The sequence below is a fragment of the Astatotilapia calliptera genome, chromosome 6 (genome assembly GCF_964374335.1).
Source record: "Astatotilapia calliptera chromosome 6, fAstCal68.1, whole genome shotgun sequence".
Lineage (NCBI taxonomy): Eukaryota > Metazoa > Chordata > Actinopteri > Cichliformes > Cichlidae > Astatotilapia > Astatotilapia calliptera.
The window spans coordinates 39,828,154-39,853,172 of NC_137427.1; the positions used below are offsets into that span (position 1 = coordinate 39,828,154).

General features: G+C 37.8%; 2 protein-coding genes across 4 annotated transcripts in view; both read left to right on the forward strand.

Moving 5' to 3' along the window:
* Window positions 1–25,019, forward strand: part of kcnh1b (potassium voltage-gated channel, subfamily H (eag-related), member 1b) — a 237,164-nt gene that overhangs the window by 110,441 nt on the left and 101,704 nt on the right. The window lies entirely within an intron of this gene.
* LOC145429247 (ATP-dependent DNA helicase PIF1-like) lies at window positions 18,582–24,405 on the forward strand. Of its 3 annotated transcripts, XR_013909481.1 has the most exons (4): window positions 18,582–21,128; window positions 22,655–22,771; window positions 22,888–22,991; window positions 23,096–24,405. XR_013909481.1 is itself a non-coding variant. In XM_080302512.1 (2 exons), exons 1-2 carry the CDS (start codon window positions 18,627–18,629, stop codon window positions 22,658–22,660), a joined length of 2,508 nt encoding a protein of 835 aa, XP_080158638.1. In that variant the 5' UTR covers window positions 18,582–18,626; the 3' UTR covers window positions 22,661–24,405. The 3 variants fall into 3 exon arrangements, 1 of the variants encoding a protein (XP_080158638.1); XR_013909480.1 differs by having other exon boundaries at window positions 22,888–24,405; XM_080302512.1 differs by having other exon boundaries at window positions 22,655–24,405.

A 25,019-nucleotide genomic window follows, 5' to 3' on the forward strand; every position in this document is an offset into this window, starting at 1 on the left:
ATGGGACGGAATGTTGGGGCTAGAGTGAGACAGCTCAACTGCTAGAGTGAGAGGAGCAAAAAAATTAATCTTAAAATCTTTTTTAAAACTGCTGCTGTGTCCACAGCGTTTGCTCTACAGCCATCATTTTACCCTCAAAACGTAGCCATCGTTGTCCTCTTTCATCCAATGTGTTTACTATTGTAATATGTGTTATGGTTCTTTCGTAAATGTCACCAATGCACAGCCTCCTCCCTCCAACTCTTCCATAGACTCTAATGTTAAAACGGCTCAGAAGGTTCGTTTGAAAATCAGAAGAGCATGGTGTCTTTCCACTGTCACCACGTCCATATAATAAGCTCCACAGGCATGAAAACTGAGAATTAGGTAGACTAGACATTGCTGTCGCTCACGGTGAAAGAATTTTGTCAATACGACTTTTACTTTTCATTTGGGAGCGATTTGTTTCGGCCTGACTTTTCTGTTCATTTTAAGCAGCAAAAGTGAGGCGCATGTCTGTGTACGTGTGTATGGAGCCATTGGGTGCGGTCACTATAGCAACCAGGCTCACACCTGCCTGCTTAACGAGCTCTGCCTGCCACTGTACCAAGATCCATCTTAAGCACTTCTCTTTCAACTGCTGCTGTGTCCACAGTGTTACAGCCATCATTTTACCCTCAAATTGTCGCCATTATTGTTCTCTTTCCAACACCGTGTCTTTCAAAGCTCAGGCATTTAAACTTTTTAAACTGTGTGGATCAAAGTGGAGGGATCACATTTGAGTCATTCAGTGATTCAAAGAATATGACCTTTTAATATTCATTCAGATGTTTTCTGACTCTAAATGTTCTTTTCTCATTTCTTAGGGTTTTCTAATTTACATTTAAAACATTTTCAGTTTTTTTCCAACTCCTTCTTCTGTGTAACCTTCAGCTTTTAGCAGTTCAGCACCTTTGTTTTCAGGTTAAATTCGTTTTTTTTTTTGTTTTTTTTTTATCTCATTCAATATTTTTAACTCAAAATTCAGCAATTAATTCATTTCAGTGCATACATTCAGATTCAAGCATTCACACTGCAGTTTCTTCAGAAAATGCACTTTCTAGTTATATTTAGTGTGAATGCTTGAAAAGCATTCACAGTATTGTTATTCGAATCTTTATTAGTGTGAATGCTTGAAAAGCATTCACAGTATTGTTCTTCTAATCTTTATTATTCCGTTTTATCTATTCCGTACGTTTTTTGTACTCCTACTCCTTCAAAACCGTTCAACTTAGAAAAACCATTCAAACACCATTAGATTCCTCTTCTTTTGGACATGACTGCTTCTACTTTTCTCATTTTTAACATTTATATTTTTAATTTTATTCAACTTTATTCAACAAAAATTTCCCATGTATTTCAATGGGGAGACCCTTCAAATTCTCATTCAACTTACTTATTTTTAAACTCCTACTACTTCCACATACGTTGACATAGAGCCACCATTCAAACTTTAAAACGAAGACAAGACATTCAACTATTCAACTTGTATTTATCTTTTCAATATCTATTATACTTTTTCTTCAGTTCCAGTTTAAGTTTCATGATGTTTTTTCACCCGTTTCAGAGTTTATAATGGGTGTGTATGGGACGGAATGTTGGGGCTAGAGTGAGACAGCTCAACTGCTAGAGTGAGAGGAGCAAAAAAATTAATCTTAAAATCTTTTTTAAAACTGCTGCTGTGTCCACAGCGTTTGCTCTACAGCCATCATTTTACCCTCAAAACGTAGCCATCGTTGTCCTCTTTCATCCAATGTGTTTACTATTGTAATATGTGTTATGGTTCTTTCGTAAATGTCACCAATGCACAGCCTCCTCCCTCCAACTCTTCCATAGACTCTAATGTTAAAACGGCTCAGAAGGTTCGTTTGAAAATCAGAAGAGCATGGTGTCTTTCCACTGTCACCACGTCCATATAATAAGCTCCACAGGCATGAAAACTGAGAATTAGGTAGACTAGACATTGCTGTCGCTCACGGTGAAAGAATTTTGTCAATACGACTTTTACTTTTCATTTGGGAGCGATTTGTTTCGGCCTGACTTTTCTGTTCATTTTAAGCAGCAAAAGTGAGGCGCATGTCTGTGTACGTGTGTATGGAGCCATTGGGTGCGGTCACTATAGCAACCAGGCTCACACCTGCCTGCTTAACGAGCTCTGCCTGCCACTGTACCAAGATCCATCTTAAGCACTTCTCTTTCAACTGCTGCTGTGTCCACAGTGTTACAGCCATCATTTTACCCTCAAATTGTCGCCATTATTGTTCTCTTTCCAACACCGTGTCTTTCAAAGCTCAGGCATTTAAACTTTTTAAACTGTGTGGATCAAAGTGGAGGGATCACATTTGAGTCATTCAGTGATTCAAAGAATATGACCTTTTAATATTCATTCAGATGTTTTCTGACTCTAAATGTTCTTTTCTCATTTCTTAGGGTTTTCTAATTTACATTTAAAACATTTTCAGTTTTTTTCCAACTCCTTCTTCTGTGTAACCTTCAGCTTTTAGCAGTTCAGCACCTTTGTTTTCAGGTTAAATTCGTTTTTTTTTTTGTTTTTTTTTTATCTCATTCAATATTTTTAACTCAAAATTCAGCAATTAATTCATTTCAGTGCATACATTCAGATTCAAGCATTCACACTGCAGTTTCTTCAGAAAATGCACTTTCTAGTTAGTGTGAATGCTTGAAAAGCATTCACAGTATTGTTATTCGAATCTTTATTAGTGTGAATGCTTGAAAAGCATTCACAGTATTGTTATTCGAATCTTTATTCTATTTTATTATTATGGATTCCGTACGTTTTTTGTACTCTATCTCCTTCAAAACCGTTCAACTTAGAAAAACCATTCAAACACCATTAGATTCCTATTCTTTTGGACATGACTGCTTCTATTTTTCTCATTTTTAACATTTATATTTTTAATTTTATTCAACTTTTTTCAACAAAAATTTCCCATGTATTTCAATGGGGAGACCCTTCAAATTCTCATTCAACTTCCTCCTCTTTAAACTGTATCTACTTCCACATACATTGACATAGAGCCACCATTCAAACTTTAAAACGAAGACAAGACATTCAACTATTCAACTTGTATTTATCTTTTCAATATCTATTATACTTTTTCTTCAGTTCCAGTTTAAGTTTCATGATGTTTTTTCACCCGTTTCAGAGTTTATAATGGGTGTGTATGGGACGGAATGTTGGGGCTAGAGTGAGGCAGCTCAACTGCTAGAGTGAGAGGAGCAAAAAAATTAATCTTAAAATCTTTTTTAAAACTGCTGCTGTGTCCGCAGCGTTTGCTCTACAGGTATGATTTTACCCTCAAAACGTAGCCATGGCTGTCCTCTTTCATCCAATGTGTTTACTATTGTCCTAGGTGTTGTGGTTCTTTCATAAATGTCACCAATGCACAGCCTCCTCCCTCCAACTCTTCCATAGACTCTAATGTTAAAATGGCTCAGAAGGTTCGTTTGAAAATCAGAAGAGCATGGTGTCTTTACACTGTCACCACGTCCATATAATAAGCTCCACAGGCATGAAAACTGAGAATTAGGTAGACTAGACATGGCTGTCGCTCACGGTGAAAGAATTTTGTCAATACGACTTTTACTTTTCATTTGGGAACGATTTGTTTCGGCCTGACTTTTCTGTTCATTTTAAGCAGCAAAAGTGAGGTGCATGTCTGTGTACGTGTGTATGGAGCCATTGGGTGCGGTCACTATAGCAACCAGGCTCACACCTGCCTGCTTAACGAGCTCTGCCTGCCACTGTGCCAAGATTCATCTTAAGCACTTCTCTTTCAACTGCTGCTGTGTCCACAGTGTTACAGCGATCATTTTACCCTCAAATTGTCGCCATTATTGTTCTCTTTCCAACACCGTATCTTTCAAAGCTCAGGCATTTAAACTTTTTAAACTGTGTGGATCAAAGTGGAGGGATCACATTTGAGTCATTCAGTGATTCAAAGAATATGACCTTTTAATATTCATTCAGATGTTTTCTGACTCTAAATGTTCTTTTCTCATTTCTTAGGGTTTTCTAATTTACATTTAAAACATTTTCAGTTTTTTTCCAACTCCTTCTTCTGTGTAACCTTCAGCTTTTAGCAGTTCAGCACTTTTGTTTTCAGGTTAAATTCGGGTTTTTTTTTTTTTTATCTCATTCAAGATTTTTAACTTAAATTCAGTAATTAATTCATTTCAGTGCATACATTCAGATTCAAGCATTCACACTGCAGTTTCTTCAGAAAATGCACTTTCTAGTTCTATTTTATTATTATGGATTCCGTACGTTTTTTGTACTCTATCTCCTTCAAAACCGTTCAACTTAGAAAAACCATTCAAACACCATTAGATTCCTATTCTTTTGGACATGACTGCTTCTATTTTTCTCATTTTTAACATTTATATTTTTAATTTTATTCAACTTTTTTCAACAAAAATTTCCCATGTATTTCAATGGGGAGACCCTTCAAATTCTCATTCAACTTCCTCCTCTTTAAACTGTATCTACTTCCACATACATTGACATAGAGCCACCATTCAAACTTTAAAACGAAGACAAGACATTCAACTATTCAACTTGTATTTATCTTTTCAATATCTATTATACTTTTTCTTCAGTTCCAGTTTAAGTTTCATGATGTTTTTTCACCCGTTTCAGAGTTTATAATGGGTGTGTATGGGACGGAATGTTGGGGCTAGAGTGAGGCAGCTCAACTGCTAGAGTGAGAGGAGCAAAAAAATTAATCTTAAAATCTTTTTTAAAACTGCTGCTGTGTCCGCAGCGTTTGCTCTACAGGTATGATTTTACCCTCAAAACGTAGCCATGGCTGTCCTCTTTCATCCAATGTGTTTACTATTGTCCTAGGTGTTATGGTTCTTTCATAAATGTCACCAATGCACAGCCTCCTCCCTCCAACTCTTCCATAGACTCTAATGTTAAAATGGCTCAGAAGGTTCGTTTGAAAATCAGAAGAGCATGGTGTCTTTACACTGTCACCACGTCCATATAATAAGCTCCACAGGCATGAAAACTGAGAATTAGGTAGACTAGACATGGCTGTCGCTCACGGTGAAAGAATTTTGTCAATACGACATGTACTTTTCATTTGGGAACGATTTGTTTCGGCCTGACTTTTCTGTTCATTTTAAGCAGCAAAAGTGAGGTGCATGTCTGTGTCGTGTGTATGGAGCCATTGGGTGCGGTCACTATAGCAACCAGGCTCACACCTGCCTGCTTAACGAGCTCTGCCTGCCACTCTGCCAAGATTCATCTTAAACACTTCTCTTTCAACTGCTGCTGTGTCCACAGTGTTAAAGCCATCATTTTACCCTCAAAACGTCGCCATCGTTGTTCTCTTTCCAACATCTTGTCTTTCAAAGCTCAGACATTTAAACTTTTTAAACTGTGTGGATCAAAGTGGAGGGATCACATTTTCTTCATTCAGTGATTCAAAGAATATGACCTTTTAATATTCATTCAGATGTTTTCTGACTCTAAATGTTCTTTTCTCATTTCTTAGGGTTTTCTAATTTACATTTAAAACATTTTCAGTTTTTTTCCAACTCCTTCTGTGTAACCTTCAGCTTTTAGCAGTTCAGCACCTTTGTTTTCAGGTTAAATTTGGTTTTTTTGTTGTTTTTTTTTAATCTCATTCAATATTTTTAACTCAAAATTCAGCAATTAATTCATTTCAGTGCATACATTCAGATTCAAGCATTCACACTGCAGTTTCTTCAGAAAATGCACTTTCTAGTTATTAGTGTGAATGCTTGAAAAGCATTCACAGTATTGTTATTCTAATCTTTATTATTATTATATTTTATTCTGTATTCCGTACGTTTTTTGTAAGCCTACTCCTTCAAAACCGTTCAACTTAGAAAAACCATTCAAACACCGTTAGATTCCTATTCTTTTGGACAACACTGCTTCTATTTTTCATATTTTTAACATTTATATTTTTAATTTTATTCAACTTTATTCAACAAAAATTTATAATGTATTTCAATGGGGAGACCCTTCAAATCCTCATTCAACTTACTCATTTTTAAACTCTTACTACTTCCACATACATTGACATAGAGCCACCATTCAAACTTTAAAACGAAGACAAGACATTCAACTATTCAACTTGTATTTATCTTTTCAATATCTATTATACTTTTTCTTCAGTTCCAGTTTAAGTTTCATGATGTTTTTTCACCCGTTTCAGAGTTTATAATGGGTGTGTATGGGACGGAATGTTGGGGCTAGAGTGAGGCAGCTCAACTGCTAGAGTGAGAGGAGCAAAAAAATTAATCTTAAAATCTTTTTTAAAACTGCTGCTGTGTCCGCAGCGTTTGCTCTACAGGTATGATTTTACCCTCAAAACGTAGCCATGGCTGTCCTCTTTCATCCAATGTGTTTACTATTGTCCTAGGTGTTATGGTTCTTTCGTAAATGTCACCAATGCACAGCCTCCTCCCTCCAACTCTTCCATAGACTCTAATGTTAAAATGGCTCAGAAGGTTCGTTTGAAAATCAGAAGAGCATGGTGTCTTTCCACTGTCACCACGTCCATATAATAAACTCCACAGACATGAAAACTGAGAATTAGGTAGACTAGAAGCTGCTGTCGCTCACGGTGAAAGAATTTTGTCAATACGACTTTTACTTTTCATTTGGGAACGATTTGTTTCGGCCTGACTTTTCTGTTCATTTTAAGCAGCAAAAGTGAGGCGCATGTCTGTGTACGTGTGTATGGAGCCATTGGGTGCGGTCACTATAGCAACCAGGCTCACACCTGCCTGCTTAACGAGCTCTGCCTGCCACTGTACCAAGATTCATCTTAAGCACTTCTCTTTCAACTGCTGCTGTGTCCACAGTGTCACAGCCATCATTTTACCCTCAAATTGTCGCCATTATTGTTCTCTTTCCAACACCGTATCTTTCAAAGCTCAGAGATGTAAACTTTTTAAACTGTGTGGGTCCAAGTGGAGGGATCACATTTTAGTCATTCAGTGATTTAAAGAATATGACCTTTTAATATTCTTTCAGATGTTTTCTGACTCTAAATGTTCTTTTCTCATTTCTTAGGGTTTTCTAATTTACAATTAAAACATTTTCAGCTTTTTTCCAACTTCTTCTTCTGTGTAACCTTCAGCTTTTAGCAGTTCAGCACTTTTGTTTTCAGGTTAAATTCGGGTTTTTTTTTATCTCATTCAAAATTTTTAACTTAAATTCAGTAATTATTTCATTTCAATGCATACATTCAGATTCAAGCATTCACACTGCAGTTTCTTCAGAAAATGCACTTTCTAGTTATTATTATTATATTTTATCTATTCCGTACGTTTTTTGTAAGCCTACTCCTTCAAAACCGTTCAACTTAGAAAAACCATTCAAACACCGTTAGATTCCTATTCTTTTGGACAACACTGCTTCTATTTTTCATATTTTTAACATTTATATTTTTAATTTTATTCAACTTTATTCAACAAAAATTTATAATGTATTTCAATGGGGAGACCCTTCAAATCCTCATTCAACTTACTCATTTTTAAACTCTTACTACTTCCACATACATTGACATAGAGCCACCATTCAAACTTTAAAACGAAGACAAGACATTCAACTATTCAACTTGTATTTATCTTTTCAATATCTATTATACTTTTTCTTCAGTTCCAGTTTAAGTTTCATGATGTTTTTTCACCCGTTTCAGAGTTTATAATGGGTGTGTATGGGACGGAATGTTGGGGCTAGAGTGAGGCAGCTCAACTGCTAGAGTGAGAGGAGCAAAAAAATTAATCTTAAAATCTTTTTTAAAACTGCTGCTGTGTCCACAGCGTTTGCTCTACAGGTATGATTTTACCCTCAAAACGTAGCCATGGCTGTCCTCTTTCATCCAATGTGTTTACTATTGTACTAGGTGTTATGGTTCTTTCATAAATGTCACCAATGCACAGCCTCCTCCCTCCAACTCTTCCATAGACTCTAATGTTAAAATGGCTCAGAAGGTTCGTTTGAAAATCAGAAGAGCATGGTGTCTTTCCACTGTCACCACGTCCATATAATAAGCTCCACAGGCATGAAAACTGAGAATTAGGTAGACTAGACATTGCTGTCGCTCACGGTGAAAGAATTTTGTCAATACGACTTTTACTTTTCATTTGGGAGCGATTTGTTTCGGCCTGACTTTTCTGTTCATTTTAAGCAGCAAAAGTGAGGCGCATGTCTGTGTACGTGTGTATGGAGCCATTGGGTGCGGTCACTATAGCAACCAGGCTCACACCTGCCTGCTTAACGAGCTCTGCCTGCCACTGTACCAAGATTCATCTTAAGCACTTCTCTTTCAACTGCTGCTGTGTCCACAGTGTTACAGCCATCATTTTACCCTCAAATTGTCGCTATTATTGTTCTCTTTCCAACACCGTATCTTTCAAAGCTCAGGCATTTAAACTTTTTAAACTGTGTGGATCAAAGTGGAGGGATCACATTTTAGTCATTCAGTGATTCAAAGAATATGACCTTTTAAAATTCATTCAGATGTTTTCTGACTCTAAATGTTCTTTTCTCATTTCTTAGGGTTTTCTAATTTACATTTAAAACATTTTCAGTTTTTTTCCAACTTCTTCTTCTGTGTAACCTTCAGCTTTTAGCAGTTCAGCACCTTTGTTTTCAGGTTAAATTCGGTTTTTTTTTTTGGTTTTTTTTTAATCTCATTCAATATTTTTAACTCAAAATTCAGCAATTAATTCATTTCAGTGCATACATTCAGATTCAAGCATTCACACTGCAGTTTCTTCAGAAAATGCACTTTCTAGTTATTAGTGTGAATGCTTGAAAAGCATTCACAGTATTGTTATTCGAATCTTTATTATTATTAGTGTGAATGCTTGAAAAGCATTCACAGTATTGTTCTTCTAATCTTTATTATTCCATTTTATTATTATTATCTATTCCGTACGTTTTTTGAAAGCCTACTCCTTCAAAACCATTCAACTTAGAAAAACCATTCAAACACCGTTAGATTCCTATTCTTTTGGACACTGTTGCTTGTATTTTTCTCATTTTTAACATTTATATTTTTAATTTTATTCAACTTTATTCAACAAAAATTTCCCATGTATTTCAATGGGGAGACCCTTCAAATTCTCATTCAACTTACTCATTTTTAAACTCTTACTACTTCAACATACGTTGACATAGAGCCACCATTCAAACTTTAAAACGAAGACAAGACATTCAACTATTCAACTTGTATTTATCTTTTCAATATCTATTATACTTTTTCTTCAGTTCCAGTTTAAGTTTCATGATGTTTTTTCACCCGTTTCAGAGTTTATAATGGGTGTGTATGGGACGGAATGTTGGGGCTAGAGTGAGGCAGCTCAACTGCTAGAGTGAGAGGAGCAAAAAAAATAATCTTAAAATCTTTTTTAAAACTGCTGCTGTGTCCGCAGCGTTTGCTCTACAGGTATGATTTTACCCTCAAAACGTAGCCATGGCTGTCCTCTTTCATCCAATGTGTTTACTATTGTACTAGGTGTTATGGTTCTTTCATAAATGTCACCAATGCACAGCCTCCTCCCTCAAACTCTTCCATAGACCCTAATGTTAAAATGGCTCAGAAGGTTCGTTTGAAAATCAGAAGAGCATGGTGTCTTTCCACTGTCACCACGTGCATATAATAAACTCCACAGGCATGAAAACTGAGAATTTGGTAGACTAGACATTGCTGTCGCTCACAGTGAAAGAATTTTGTCAATACGACTTTTACTTTTCATTTGGGAACGATTTGTTTCGGCCTGACTTTTCTGTTCATTTTAAGCAGCAAAAGTGAGGTGCATGTCTGTGTGCGTGTGTATGGAGCCATTGGGTGCGGTCACTATAGCAACCAGGCTCACACCTGCCTGCTTAACGAGCTCTCTCTCTCACTCTGCCAAAATTAATCTTAAACACTTCTCTTTCAACTGCTGCTGTGTCCACAGTGTTAAAGCCATCATTTTACCCTCAAAACGTCGCCATCGTTGTTCTTTTTCCAACATCTTGTCTTTCAAAGCTCAGAGATGTAAACTTTTTAAACTGTGTGGGTCCAAGTGGAGGGATCACATTTGAGTCATTCAGTGATTCAAAGAATATGACCTTTTAATATTCTTTCAGATGTTTTCTGACTCTAAATGTTCTTTTCTCATTTCTTAGGTTTTTCTAATTTACAATTAAAACATTTTCAGCTTTTTTCCAACTTCTTCTTCTGTGTAACCTTCAGCTTTTAGCAGTTCAGCACTTTTGTTTTCAGGTTAAATTCAGGTTGTTTTTTTTTAATCTCATTCAAAATTTTTAACTTAAATTCAGTAATTATTTCATTTCAGTGCATACATTCAGATTCAAGCATTCACACTGCAGTTTCTTCAGAAAATGCACTTTCTAGTTATTATTATATTTTATCTATTCCGTACGTTTTTTGTAATCCTACTCCTTCAAAACCGTTCAACTTAGAAAAACCATTCAAACACCGTTAGATTCCTATTCTTTTGGACAACACTGCTTCTATTTTTCATATTTTTAACATTTATATTTTTAATTTTATTCAACTTTATTCAACAAAAATTTCCCAAAATTTCCCATGTATTTCAATGGGGAGACCCTTCAAATTCTCATTCAACTTATTCATTTTTAAACTCTTACTACTTCCACATACATTGACATAGAGCCACCATTCAAACTTTAAAACGAAGACAAGACATTCAACTATTCAACTTGTATTTATCTTTTCAATATCTATTATACTTTTTCTTCAGTTCCAGTTTAAGTTTCATGATGTTTTTTCACCCGTTTCAAAATTTATAATGGGTGTGTATGGGACGGAATGTTGGGGCTAGAGTGAGACAGCTCAACTGCTAGAGTGAGAGGAGCAAAAAAATTAATCTTAAAATCTTTTTTAAAACTGCTGCTGTGTCCACAGCGTTTGCTCTACAGGTATGATTTTACCCTCAAAACGTAGCCATGGCTGTCCTCTTTCATCCAATGTGTTTACTATTGTCCTAGGTGTTACGGTTCTTTCATAAATGTCACCAATGCACAGCCTCCTCCTTCCAACTCTTCCATAGACTCTAATGTTAAAATGGCTCAGAAGGTTGGTTTGAAAATCAGAAGAGCATGGTGTCTTTACACTGTCACCACGTCCATATAATAAACTCCACAGGCATGAAAACTGAGAATTTGGTAGACTAGAAGCTGCTGTCGCTCACGGTGAAAGAATTTTGTCAATACGACTTGTACTTTTAATTTGGGAACGATTTGTTTCGGCCTGACTTTTCTGTTCATTTTAAGCAGCAAAAGTGAGGCGCATGTCTGTGTCGTGTGTATGGAGCCATTGTCACTATAGCAACCAGGCTGACACCTGCCTGCTTAACGAGCTCTCTCTCACTCTGCCAAGGTTAAACCTAAAAATGTTAGATTGTAGTAAGATTAACTTTTTCAAAAGTACAATAAGACAGATTTGACAGGGTTTTGCCACAGATTAATAGTTTGTCACTAGTTAGTATATGCCAACTAAGTAGAGCATTGTGATTGGCACAAAGGTTTTTCAGATCTGGGCAGTTGGAGTCAGTTGATGACTTCAAAATCATCCTTTCTGACCGGATAATTAAAGCTCTCAGCATCTATCGGTCTGTAGTTAATTTCCCCACCTTTTAACTAACGTTTCACTAACCTAATCTCATTTAATGTCTCTGTTTATAGTCTGTATAGTTTATCTCCCCACGAATACACTCAAAGTAGTCTTAAAATAAAACCCACAAAACAGTTCAAGATTTAATACTTTTTATTTGCTCATTTAATGCCAGTTGCCCTGTTTTTCTGTATGTCACTCATTCGCTTATACTTGGGCAAAAAGGACCAATTTTTACACTAGTATAGTGTATTTTTTCCCTCTATCTCTCTATGTCTGTCACACACAGAGACCAACACACAGACATGTATATGCTCATTATTGCTGTTCAAACTGATGGTCAAATTTCCAAGCACCACCTGAACGCCTCATCTGTTTTTAACCTATCACTGGACCAACTGTCGTCATTCCGCTTTGCTCTCTGCTGTGGTAAGTACAGTACACTCAGTACTGCAGTGTTTTATTTTTATGATGGAAACTCACATATCAAGTCCAACAGAGTTAAAAACAATTCAAAGAAGAAAGAAAGAAAAAAGAATAACCTTCGCTATCATTTATATACGTTTATTACGTTTTGCTGTTAGCAGCAGTGCTAACGCTAGCTTCAATGCTAATGCTAGCAACAATGCTAACGCTAGCTATAGTGCTAACACTAGCCTTAGCAGTTGTTAACTGACAAAAATAATATTCCTGTGATATTTCTTGCCGGTCAGTGAGACAAAAGTAAGAAATTAGCTTTATTATTGCCATTGTGGCTCAGTTTTAACAGTAAGAGTGCTAGCTAACGCTAGCTGCAATGCTAACGCTAGCTGCAATGCTAACGCTAGCTGCAATGCTAACACTAACTGAAGTGCTAATGCTAGCCGGAATGCTAGCGCTAGCAGCAATGCTAAGGCTAGTAACAGTCTAACAGTAGCCTTACATAAGTGGCAATACTTCAGTTAACTAGTTTGAATTGTAAAATGACTGCTGTATCAGTTGGTGTGCTATATTACTCTATAATTACCCTGCTGACTAGAAGTTCAGTGTATCATGTCGTGTGGGCTTTGTATTTCTGTTAGTCTGATAACACTGTACAGACAACTAACGTATTATTTCTCGTTTCTTTCAGGAACCTGACTGACACTGTGCTTTGCCTGGTAGGTGTGCACATACTGTAAGAGAAGTAGACCAAAATAAAAAAATTATATGACTAATATAAGCTGTAAAGTGATGGGTTCAAACTTTGTGCTAGACCTTTTAAACACAATTTTATAATAAATACACATAAGTGCAGCTTAACAATTGGGCTAAAATATTTTTTTCGTACATTTTTGTAGTCACACTACATGTGATTAATTAATGATTCACTCAATCATATTTGTATTTAAAAATATTATTGCTGAATTTAATTAAATATTTATTCTTTTAAAAAGTGCCCAATTATGCAACTTTTTGCACATGGCAGCCGACAACAGTTTAGCTTGAATATTTGTTTTGTCCTTTTGCAGTAGTCACATTTAGTTCATACAATTACCATGTGATATAATTTTAATAAAATTATTTTTTTTTCTTGTTTTTTGTTCAGAGTGTGTAGAAGAAGAAGAACAAGGACCAGATCTCCAGTCTTCTCTCTCACATCCCAACCCCCCAACCCCTCTATCCTCTGTCCTGCTCCACCTATTGTCTCTGCCTTCTTTCCATCTATATTTCACTCTGTGGTTTGTGAGAAATTTTGCCAAACCAACAATCCTTTTGCGGTTTGATTTAAAGCCGTGTCTCTCCTGCTCTGTCTGTTCTCTCTGCTAAATTTTCTCTCTACCTGTTTTTCACTCTTGGCTTGCTGCTGAAAAACGCCAAGCCAACAAAGCAATAAAGAGTGCATATTTTGCCTCAACCTATGAACAAACTGAACAAACAAAGAAAAATCTGCGGTTTGATTTAAAGCCGTGTCTCTCCTGCTCTGCCTGTTCTCACTGCTAAATTTTCTCTCTACCTGTTTTTCACTCTTGGCTTGCTGCTGAAAAACGCCAAGCCATTAAAGCAATAAAGAGTGCATATATTGCCTCTACCTGAGAACAAACTGAACAAAGAAAACTAATTCACGGTTTGATTGTGATTTCCCAGCCGTGTCTCTCCTGCTCTGCCTGTTCTCTCTTCTAAATTTTCTCTCTACCTGTTTTTCACTCTTGGCTTGCTGCTGAAAAATGCCAAGCCAATAAAGAGAGTGCATAATATTCTCTCAACTGAAGAACAAACTGTCAAACGAAAGACAACTGTTTAAGACAAATAAAAACTGAAATATAAAAACAAAGACAACATCTCCTGGTGTGTGCCACTCTTATCTTGTGAACATATTTTCTAAAGACTAAGAGAAACACTTGCAGGTGTGTGAAAATGCCAAGGAAGCAGAAAAAGTCACAAGCTGCAAAACAACGCTGGAAAAAGTTTCATGAGTTTCACAAAGTACCAACATGTGAACAAGCTGAGTTTGATTTTCCTCAGAGCTCTGCAGAAGACAGTGTGTCTACAAAGACCAATTCTGACAGTGTCAAACAGGCAGGTCAACATGTTCCTGCACATGTACAACAGGTATCTTATGCTGATGCTGTAAAGAGTGGACTGCAGCATAAAGTTAATGAACAACATGAGGTGTCAAGTGCCCCACAGGTGGGTTATGCTGACTTTTTGAAAAGAGGCTGTCACAGTGATGTGGCAGGACCATCTCATGCAGAAAGAGTGAACCTTGAAAACCAGCCCTCTGTTATACATGTCTGTGCATCTCGCAGCCAGGCTCATCCTAAATATGGAGACTCCAGAAACAAGCAGTGCACATGTAACTCACTCACATTTCTTGCTTTCCTTCATGAGAATGAAAACATGACTACAGCTGACCTTAATCTGGTCTTGGATAAAGGTGATGTGATGTACAAAGAGGCCAAGAAAAGATTTCCTAAAAATATTCATTTGGCAACCGATGAGCTGCCAGACAAAGTTGATGCTCGCTGGTCTATGTATGATGTCGACATGACACAGCCTTCCCGGTATGGGACATTTGAAGAACCTCCAGAGGAAGCAGTAGATACCTTTCTCAGCTTAGAAGCAGGACTGAGCTGCCTGTTGTCAGATGTGCAGTATGCCTTATTGATTATGAGTGGATTGTGTATCGCAGTGTTCAGATCCACATCAGGCAAATATGGTTTCTTTGATCCACACTCCAGAACACCCAGTGGTCTTCCTCTATTACTACAGTCACGTAATCGTGGTACAGCTGTGATGCTGAAATTCACACTCCTCAGTGACATGATTAAGAGGATCCAAGATTCTTATGAAATGATGGAGATATCACCCTCTTGTAACTATGAACTGAAGCCTGTGCAGTTCTACAGTATGAGCACAGTCAACCTGAGTGATACTATCACAGACACAGTCTGCAGACCAACAGCTGCCACTGCTGTGGCATCTACTCACTCTGATACAACTGTTGATGAAGCAAACTCCTCTACTCCAAGGAGAAACACAACGACTGATCTGACTGAGAACATCTTTTGTCAAATGTCCATTTGTACGCCACCGGTGAAACAAAAAGAAGTTCACGTGACTCAGTTCACATCATATGAAGATCAGAATGAACCTCCTAATATACCAACTGAAGAACTATGCAGTGAATTAAGTTTCCTTCCATCAAGTGATGCTTTTTCATGTCAATCAAATGCTGCCATAACAAATGTTGCTGCCTGTGACCTTTCTGATATAGTTTTACAAAAACTGAAAAAAGTTAATAAACAACAAAGGCACAAAATGAAAAGAAGATTAATGGCATCAGAGAAACCCAGAAATCAGAGAAAAGAAAACCAAAAAAGGAGAGAACAACAAAAGTATGCTTCAAATAAAGATTACAAAGAAAAGAAAAAATCTTGCGCAAGCGAGACATATAAAAACAATCCTGAAGTTAGACAAAAACAACAACAGTATATGAAAAGACGTTACTGTGAAAATGATGAATTCAGAAAGAAACAAAAACAATATGTTAAAAAACGTTTTTCTGAGAATGCTACAGTTAGAAAGAAACAACAACAATATATTAAAAGACGCTACTGTGAGAACGATGAATTCAGAAAGAAACAACAACAATATATTAAAAGACGCTACTGTGAGAACGATGAATTCAGAAAGAAACAACAACAATATATTAAAAGACGCTACTGTGAGAACGATGAATTCAGAAAGAAACAACAACAATATATTAAAAGACGCTACTGTGACAATGCTGAATTTAGACAAAAACAAAAAAACTATATAACTAAAAGGTATCAAGAAAACCCTGAATTCAGAGAGAGACAGAGATCTCGTGTGACTCAGCGTTATGCACGTGACAATGCATTCAGAGTAAGACACAGACAACTAATGAAACAACTAATGCGAGACAGGTATCAAAGTAATCTTGCATTCAGGATTATGCACAACATGAGATGTGCAATGAAAATAAAAAGGAAATACAGATGGGTGAACAGACAAACCCAAGAGAGTGACAACAGTGTGATCAACGAGGCCATATCTGTGTTCAAATCACAAATCAAAGCTGGACCATCATACCCATGTACTGTATGCTTCAAGGCTTCATTTCCAAACCAAGTGCGACCCTGCACAAGGTCAAAGTATGTCAAAAACCCACATGTAGTTGCAACATGTTTGACAGGAAAGTTTGTTCATGTTTGTGATGAAAACTGCAGAAATGAGCAGTGCAAAGTGCCTGATGAGAGAAAGAGAGAGTGGATATGTCACACCTGCCACGATCATCTTAAAAATGGATCCATGCCAGCACTTGCTGTTGCCAATAAGTTGGATCTTGCTGATATTCCAGCTGAACTTTCTGATCTCAACATACTGGAGAGACATCTCATAGCCAAGTGCATACCATTTGCCAAGATCATTCCTCTTCCCAAAGGCAGACAAAGAGCAATTAGAGGAAATGTGGTCTGTGTCCCATCAGAGGTACAGGAAACTGTTGAAACACTACCTCGATTGAGAATTAATTCTCAGGTGATCAGAGTAAAATTGAAGAGACGCTTGTCTTACAAAGGTCATCAGCTGTTTCAGACTGTAAGCTGGTCTAAACTTGTGCAAGCACTGCATAAACTCAAGCAGATTCATCCACAGTATAAGGATGTGAGCATCAGAGATGATGCTGAGCTGTGTGATCCAACTCTTCCTGATGAAGATGATGAGGATGATGATGATGAAAACATGAATGAGGACGATTATGATGAGGCTGATTTAATGGAAATTGACAGCTGTGAGAAAAATGCACTGAGTGAAGCACAAAATATAAATGAACAGGACATTGACATGTTACCCTGTGATGGTGAACAATCACATGAACAGATGAGAGATGATTCAGAGCAAGCAGATGGACTGACTAATGGTGGTTTTGCACTCGAGTCCTGTTTGCAGCCCCCTGATGTGGCTGAGGAGATATTATGTTTCAGTGAAGGAATCTACTCTGTTGCTCCTGCAGAGAGAAACAATCCAATAAGTTTTTTTAAAACACCTAAACTGGAGGCCATGGCCTTCCCTGTGCAGTTTCCTACAGGCCAAAACACACTTGATGAAAGAAGGCTGATCAAAGTATCCCCCAGTGGGTATTTCAAATCAAGACTTTTCTGCATTGATGATCGTTTTGCCAAAGACACAAACTATTTATTCTTTGCACAGTTTGTGACTGAAATACACTTGGCTACATCCAGCATGACAGTACAGTTAAGGAAGGCAAAGCCTCTGACCAGAGATGGTAGAAAAATAACCTCAGGCATGTTACAAGATAAACATGAGGTGGAGAAACTGGTGCGAAATAAAGATGCAGTGAGATTCATGCAGCCTCTGAGAGGAACCCCAGCCTATTGGGAGAAAACAACAAGAGATCTTTTTGCCATGATCAGACAGTTGGGAACTCCCACGTTCTTTTGCACATTTTCAGCTGCTGAAATGCGCTGGCCTGAAGTGATCGAGGCAATAACAAGGCAGCAAGGTGAACAAGTGAATTTTGAAGGACTCGACTGGTCAGCAAAGTGTGACATCCTGAGAAGCAATCCTGTCACAACAATGCGCATGTTTGACAAGAGAGTTGAAGCATTATTCAGAGATTTACTCTTATCTCCCGCAGAGCCACTTGGCAAAGTCATTGACTACTTTTACAGAGTTGAGTTTCAGCACAGAGGAAGCCCACACATACACTGCCTCCTGTGGGTAGAAGGTGCTCCTGTGTTTGAGGAGGATGATGAGCAAACTGTTCTTGATTTTATAAACAAATACATCACAGCTCAGCTGCCTGATCCACATAAACAACCTGAACTGTACAAAAAAGTAACAGAAGTGCAAAAACACAGTAAGAACCACACAAAGACGTGCTTTAGGAGTTTAAGCTCCGGGTGCCGTTTTGGTTTTCCCAAACCACCCTGCAATGAGACAATGATCACAAGACCCAGTGAGGATGATGCACTGGAAGTAGAAACGGCAAAGAACAAGCTCAGACCACTGAACCAGCTGCTGAATGAACCTGAAACTGCTTCCATGAGTTTAGAGCAGCTCTTGGAAAGATGCAAGTTGACACATGCAGAATATGAGAGATACCTGAATAAAATGAACATGAGGAGTACGATCATACTAAAGCGTGATCCAAAAGACTCTTGGATAAACGGCTATAATCCACATCTGCTTGAAGCCTGGAACAGTAATATCGACATAAGCTTTGTTTTAGATGCTTTTGGTGCTGCAAATTATTTAATGAAATATATATCAAAAAAAGAGGGCGGGCTATCTGAGTACCTGAAAACTGTCATTGAGAACTCCCATAAGGACAGTGTAAATGAGTGCGATGAAATGAGAGCCGTCATGCAGGCATATTCAAAGAAGCGAGAGATGAGTCGTCCCCTGTCAGTTCTGGACAACACAACACCTGAGTCTTCCAATGTTTGGATGACATCTTTGAATGACAAATACAAAGCCAGACCTGAAACACCAGAGTATGAGGAGATGTGCATGGCAGACTTTGCTGCTACTTGCAGGATTGTCTATGGCCAACAGAAAAAAGGTAAAGATGTTTTGCCCCTTCTCAATGAGATGGGGTTTGTGCAAAGGCGCAAAAACAATAAGCCTGCTATCATCAGATTTCACCGCTGCTCACAAGAAAAACATCCAGAGCAATATTACGGAAGACTGCTTAAACTGTACCTTCCTCATCGTTCAGACCACGAACTGAAAACACCATCGTTGCCATCCTATCAGGCTTTCTATGGTGCTGGCTGTGTACAGCTACCAGGTACTGACCATCTTGAGTACGTGCAACACATTGTCAAAAGAAACAGAGAAAAATATGAGAAAAACAGTGAGGAGATCGAGAGCGCTGTTGAGGAATATGAGCAGAACAGAGGTGTGACTGACGAATGGTGTAATCTGGCACCTGAATCAGATCTCGTAAGGTTGCCACTTGTCGAACAAGAAAGAGAGCGAGACAATGAAAATGAACAGGAAGATGTGCCCGACTACAGCCGTCAGGCTGATGCTTCAACAGAAGTCAGAGCCATCAGGGAACCCCCTGCTATTGATCCCACATTGTTACGTCAGATGTTTCAGAATCTGAACAAGAAGCAAGCCTGCATATTTTATGCAGTTAGAGACTGGTGCATTAAAAGAGTCTGTGCTCTAAATCCAGAGCAGTTTTTCTTTTATATTAATGGTGGTGCTGGAACAGGAAAATCACATCTTATCAAATGCATCTACTCAGAAGCATCTAAGATACTGAGCAAAGTGCCCAGATATGCAGACGACGTTGACATATCAAAACCCACTGTCCTGTTAACTGCTTTCACTGGGACTGCAGCTTTTAACATTTCTGGAACAACACTGCATTCTCTTCTCAAGCTGCCTAGAAGCTTAAAACCTCCCATTCAGGGACTTGGCAATCAGCTGGATGAAGTCAGATCAGAACTTTTGAATGCTGAAATAATCGTCATTGACGAAGTGTCTATGGTGTCAAGACATCTCTTTGCATATGTAGATGCAAGACTCAAACAGATCAAAGGGACTCGGAGACCCTTTGGAGGCATGTCAGTCATTGCTGTCGGAGACTTCTATCAGCTACCCCCAGTGCGACAGTCTAAACCTCTCTGTGTGCACGACCCGTCCGAGATCGACCTGTGGCGGGAGCATTTTCAGATGATCACTCTGACTGAGATTATGCGTCAGAAAGATGATGTTGTCTTTGCTGAGATGCTGAACAGAATTCGTGTAAAAGGAAAGTTGGATGAGCTTTGCGAAGCAGATAGAGATTTGTTGTTACAGGCCATAACTGAACCAGCCCATTGTCCGACTGATGCATTGCACATTTTTGCAACTAATAAAGAAGTGGATGCACACAACTCTTCAACACTGGCTCTGCTCCACACTCATATCATTGACATCCATGCAGATGATTATAGAAAAGATCCTAGAACTGGCAGAATGGCACTTCAAGACAGACCATTGAAAGGAGGTAAAAACGAGTTACCAGACACACTGAAAGTTGCAGAAGGAGCTCGTGTCATGCTCACCAGAAACATTGACATACAAAATGGTTTGGTTAATGGAGCTTTTGGAAAACTACTTAGAGTAGTTCACTCTGAAAACGACCAACACATCATCAAACTTGGACTTAAAATGGATAATGAGACATCTGGAAAGAATAACCGCACACCAGCAGACGACATGGTGTACATTGAGAGAGCAGAGGAGAATCTGAAGCAGAAAGGAGTGGTACGAAGACAGTTCCCAGTGAAGCTGGCCTTTGCATGTACAATACATAAGGTACAGGGTATGACAACTACATCAGCTGTTGTCTCTCTTAAGAGCATTTTTGAGCCCGGCATGGCCTACGTAGCTGTCAGTAGAGTGACGTCTCTCAGTGGACTGTATCTTCTTGATATGGAGGAGAAAAAAATATTCACCAACCCAGAAATCACTGCAGCACTTGAGAACATGAGACAAGCCAACCTTGATGACATGATGCCTCTTCTACACGTGAGACAAACCCTCAGCAGGTCAGAGGTTTTCACCATTGTTCATCATAATACAGAGGGACTGCCAGCTCACATTAATGACATCAAAAGTCACCATGAATTGTGTCTAGCAGATGTTTTGTGCCTAACAGAAACACACCTGCGGGGCTCTTTTGTCGCAGAGAGTCTCCACTTGGAAAATTACAATTTGTTCAAACGCAACAGACACCTGTCCTACACAAACTTTCCCCAAATGGCAAACAGAAGTGGTGGTGGAGTTGCTGTTTATGTGAAAAGTGACATTCAAGTGCATGAAAAACAGTACATCCATAATGTAACTGACCTTGAATTTCTGGCTTTAAAGGTTGAAGCACCAGTCAGTGCTCTGATTGCAGTTGTATACAGACCTCCAGACTACACTCTGAGGCCATTCCTGAAAAACCTGGTAAGCCTATTAGACTCATTGGAGATCATGGACTGTCATCCCATCATAGTTTGTGGTGATTTTAATGAGAATGTTTTATCCAGTGCAAACAAACCAATCATGGAGTTGTTTGAGTCTAGGGGATACGCACAGGTCATCACTGCCCCTACCACAGAGAAGAACACACTGCTTGACCTAATTTTCATTTCTCAGCCAGATCGATGTCTCCATTCTGGAGTCTTGAAGACCTACCATAGTTACCATGACCCAGTATACTGTGTATTGTCCTGTGATGATTCATGATCTAGATCTTTGAATACAGTAAGTAATTTCTATATTTTTGAATGACTTAAGAAAGTAGAGCGATATTTAAAAGTTGACGCTCTGCATTGCAGTATAATGGTTGAATTGTTTACATAAAATACAATTACATGAATTAAGTAATGATATCAGTAAAAGATGACAATTTTATTTATCACAGAAAATCTAAAATTCACTAACAGTAACCTATAAATGTCAGAAAAATCAAATATAGCAGTTTAAAATGAATAGTGTAGGCATATCCTCTCTGCAGCCAGGCTTCAACATCCTGCCAGGCTGCCCCAGTCTCACCGTGGCTGGGAGGGAGGGAGGGTGGACCAGAGGATTGCCTACACAACACATAAATGTTCAACAGCTTCTTCATTGTTTCTGAGAGAACAATAATGACTAAAGGTTTCTTTTTAAAAAAACAAACACAAACAAACAAACAAACCTAATTACAGCAATAATGACAGTTAAGCCACTTTATGTGTGCCTCTATTTTGAAATACTATTTACAAAAATGTTATTATTTTGGTTTGTTATAAACTTTAAACTTTTTCAAAAGTATACGATTATATTTTTGGACAAATCTTTCGATGAAACATACATTTTTATGAGCTTTTATCATGTTTCGGCCAGTGCAATCATCAGGGTGGGTCTGGGTTGATAACTGCACATTTCTGGCCAGAAATGTTTCAGCAGTGTTACATAAGTAGTACATATGTAACACTTGCTTTCTGTTACCAGCTGATACCCTACATTTGTATAGACATTGGATGGTGTGAGGTTGGGGAGTTGAGGGGGGGGTTTACGGTGGGAGCTGAGGGGGGGGGGGGGTGTTAGGTTTCCCTTTTTCTTTTTTAAGAGAGACACAGTCCTCCTGTGTCTTCTCCAAGCTTCACATGTAAGATCCAACAGTGTGAAGCACATAGCAGCTAGAAACTGTAATGCCACAGATCAGAGAGGCTTCATCATCACCATCTTCATCGCCGTACGATCAGAGCGTGAGACTTCACATCTGGAGCACAGGAGACATTCTGTGATAAGTCCTCCTTCTAGCTTGTCCCACAAGCAGTCGGTGAGATTTACTCACAACAAAAAGGGTTAATGACATAATTTCCATGAAAACATGTATTCATTCTTTGTAAAGTGTTTAAATTGTGTTTTCACTTGACCTTAGGAGTGTTAGAGTGTATTGTAATGTCTGTACTCAGGTGTTTCCCTCTGTGATCCATCCCCATCAGAGCTGAGACACTCAGGACTGAACAGACTGCACAGTTTCTGTGACCGAGCCTCCAAAACACCTTCTTTGAAACCACTCATGATAGAAGGGCTTCATATTTGCAGCAGCACTACTACAGGTATTCAGTTTATTACAGGATGTGTTTGTTTCTTAGGACCAGCTCTGAGTGCACACTACCTAACATATACACCTTTCTGTTCATTACAAACCAACTACTCTGGATCATATGGCCAGTTGGCAGGAATGTTGCTGCAGGAAAACATCCCTGGAGATCACCATCATTGTCAGACTGACTGTGCCTCCTCTGTGCAGTGTCAAGATCCTCTCTAAATGAGTGTGTAAGTTAACATTTTCATTATTTTATTCCCTTTGACAAGACAAGTATCACTGATATTTACATTTACAACTACATATGTTCCCGTTTTCTGCTCTTCTTTTAAAGTCCTCAGCTATCCTGCTTCTGTGCTGCTTGCCACACATCAAACACTGGCCGGATGACAGGGAGGATCCACTCTGAAGTCACTGGACGTGATGAGGATCATATGGGACTTCATAGTTTCACAGAAACATTGTGCTCTGTGATTACAGGTTTTAAATGGACATAATGACTGCCTCTCTCTGATCAACAGGCTAAAGGATTGTTTTCATTGTTAGTGCTCTGTACAATGTATGCTTATTTAATATTTCATCACAGAGCAAACCTTTATTTATTTAACATTTTTTTATTTTGTTTTAATGTTGAATTAACTGTAGGGATTTTTTTAAGTGGGCACTTGGGATGTCATATGACCAGAAATGTGGTAACTGGAATTCAACGTTATGGAAGAAAAAATCTGCTGAGAACGAAACACACACAAAACCCCCCAAGAAAATTCAAATTCATTCCATGTAATCCAATCTAAAACATTTTAAACTGCTGAACAGCAACACAAACAGCGTTAAAAAACAGTGTTAACAGAATGATTATGATGATTTTGTACCAAAGTTTCAGGTCACATGGCACACCTAGTGTGTAGTGTGGGGTATCAGCTGGTAAGTATAGGTTTTTTCATATTTGTGTCCTTAGAGTTTAGATAGATAAAGCCTTGTGTATAATAATTAGTCATAACCACAACTCAAAGTCAGGGACTAACTAAATTTGGGACTTTGTGTCTGAGCCCAGGTTAAAACAATGTGTAAAAAAGCCTTTAGTGGCATGGCTGAACAATGCTGTATTGATACTTATTTATCCATGTTCACAAAAAGGACTAATGTGTTTATTTGATTATTTGCATGTGTTAAACTGTGTCACCACCTTAGGCTTTCATTTGAGTTTACTCACAAATCTCTATACAGTTCTCTTTTACCACTGTGTGGACTCTGTTTACATTAAAACATAAAAAAGAATGAGTAATAAAAAGATGTGTAGACAGATCAGAAGATTAAGTAGACCGATAGAAACAGCTGTTCAGCCATGTTCTAAGAAACCAACACAATTTAAAGGTTCAGGATTGTGGTTTTAAAAGTTGAATTTTCATGTATTTCATATGTTGCTCATTATTTTTTATTTAGTTATTTAATTTAGTTATTTTTCTTTATTCTACCAGTCCTTTTCAGAAAGAAGCTGTAAAATATGACTTAAGATTTTTATGTTATTTTCTATGACATACAAAACAAATTGATGTATGTAATACTATTAAACATGATATACACATGTGTATATGTCTGAAAAACATCATGCTGTATATTAAAGTTTGTATTTTCTGCAGAATGTTTGTTCATCTTTTAAGTTCATTTCAATTAGAAGAATATGAACTTTTAATATTCATTCAGAGGTTTTCTGACTCTAAATTTTCTTTTGTCATTACTCATCTTTTTATTATTTACATTTTAAACATGCTTAGCTTTTTCCAACTTCTTCTGTGTGAACATCAGCTTTCAAAAGTTCTGCACTTTTATTTTCAGGTTAAAAATTCTGTATTTTCCAGCTCATTCAGATTTTTAACTTAACATTCAGCAATTAATTCATTTCAGTGCATACATTCAGATTCAAGCATTCACACTGCAGTTTCTTCAGAAAATGCACTTTCTAGTTCTATTTTATCTATTCCGTACGTTTTTTGTACTCCTACTCCTTCAAAACCGTTCAACTTAGAAAAACCATTCAAACACCATTAGATTCCTATTCTTTTGGACATGACTGCTTCTATTTTTCTCATTTTTAACATTTATATTTTTAATTTTATTCAACTTTATTCAACAAAAATTTCCCATGTATTTCAATGGGGAGACCCTTCAAATTCTCATTCAATTTACTCATTTTTAAACTCTTACTACTTCCACATACATTGACATAGAGCCACCATTCAAACTTTAAAACGAAGACA

Coding starts and splice junctions, on each gene's coding strand:
- LOC145429247 (XM_080302512.1), top strand. CDS start 18,627: ATGACATCTTTGAATGACAAATACAAAGCCAGACCTGAAACACCAGAG.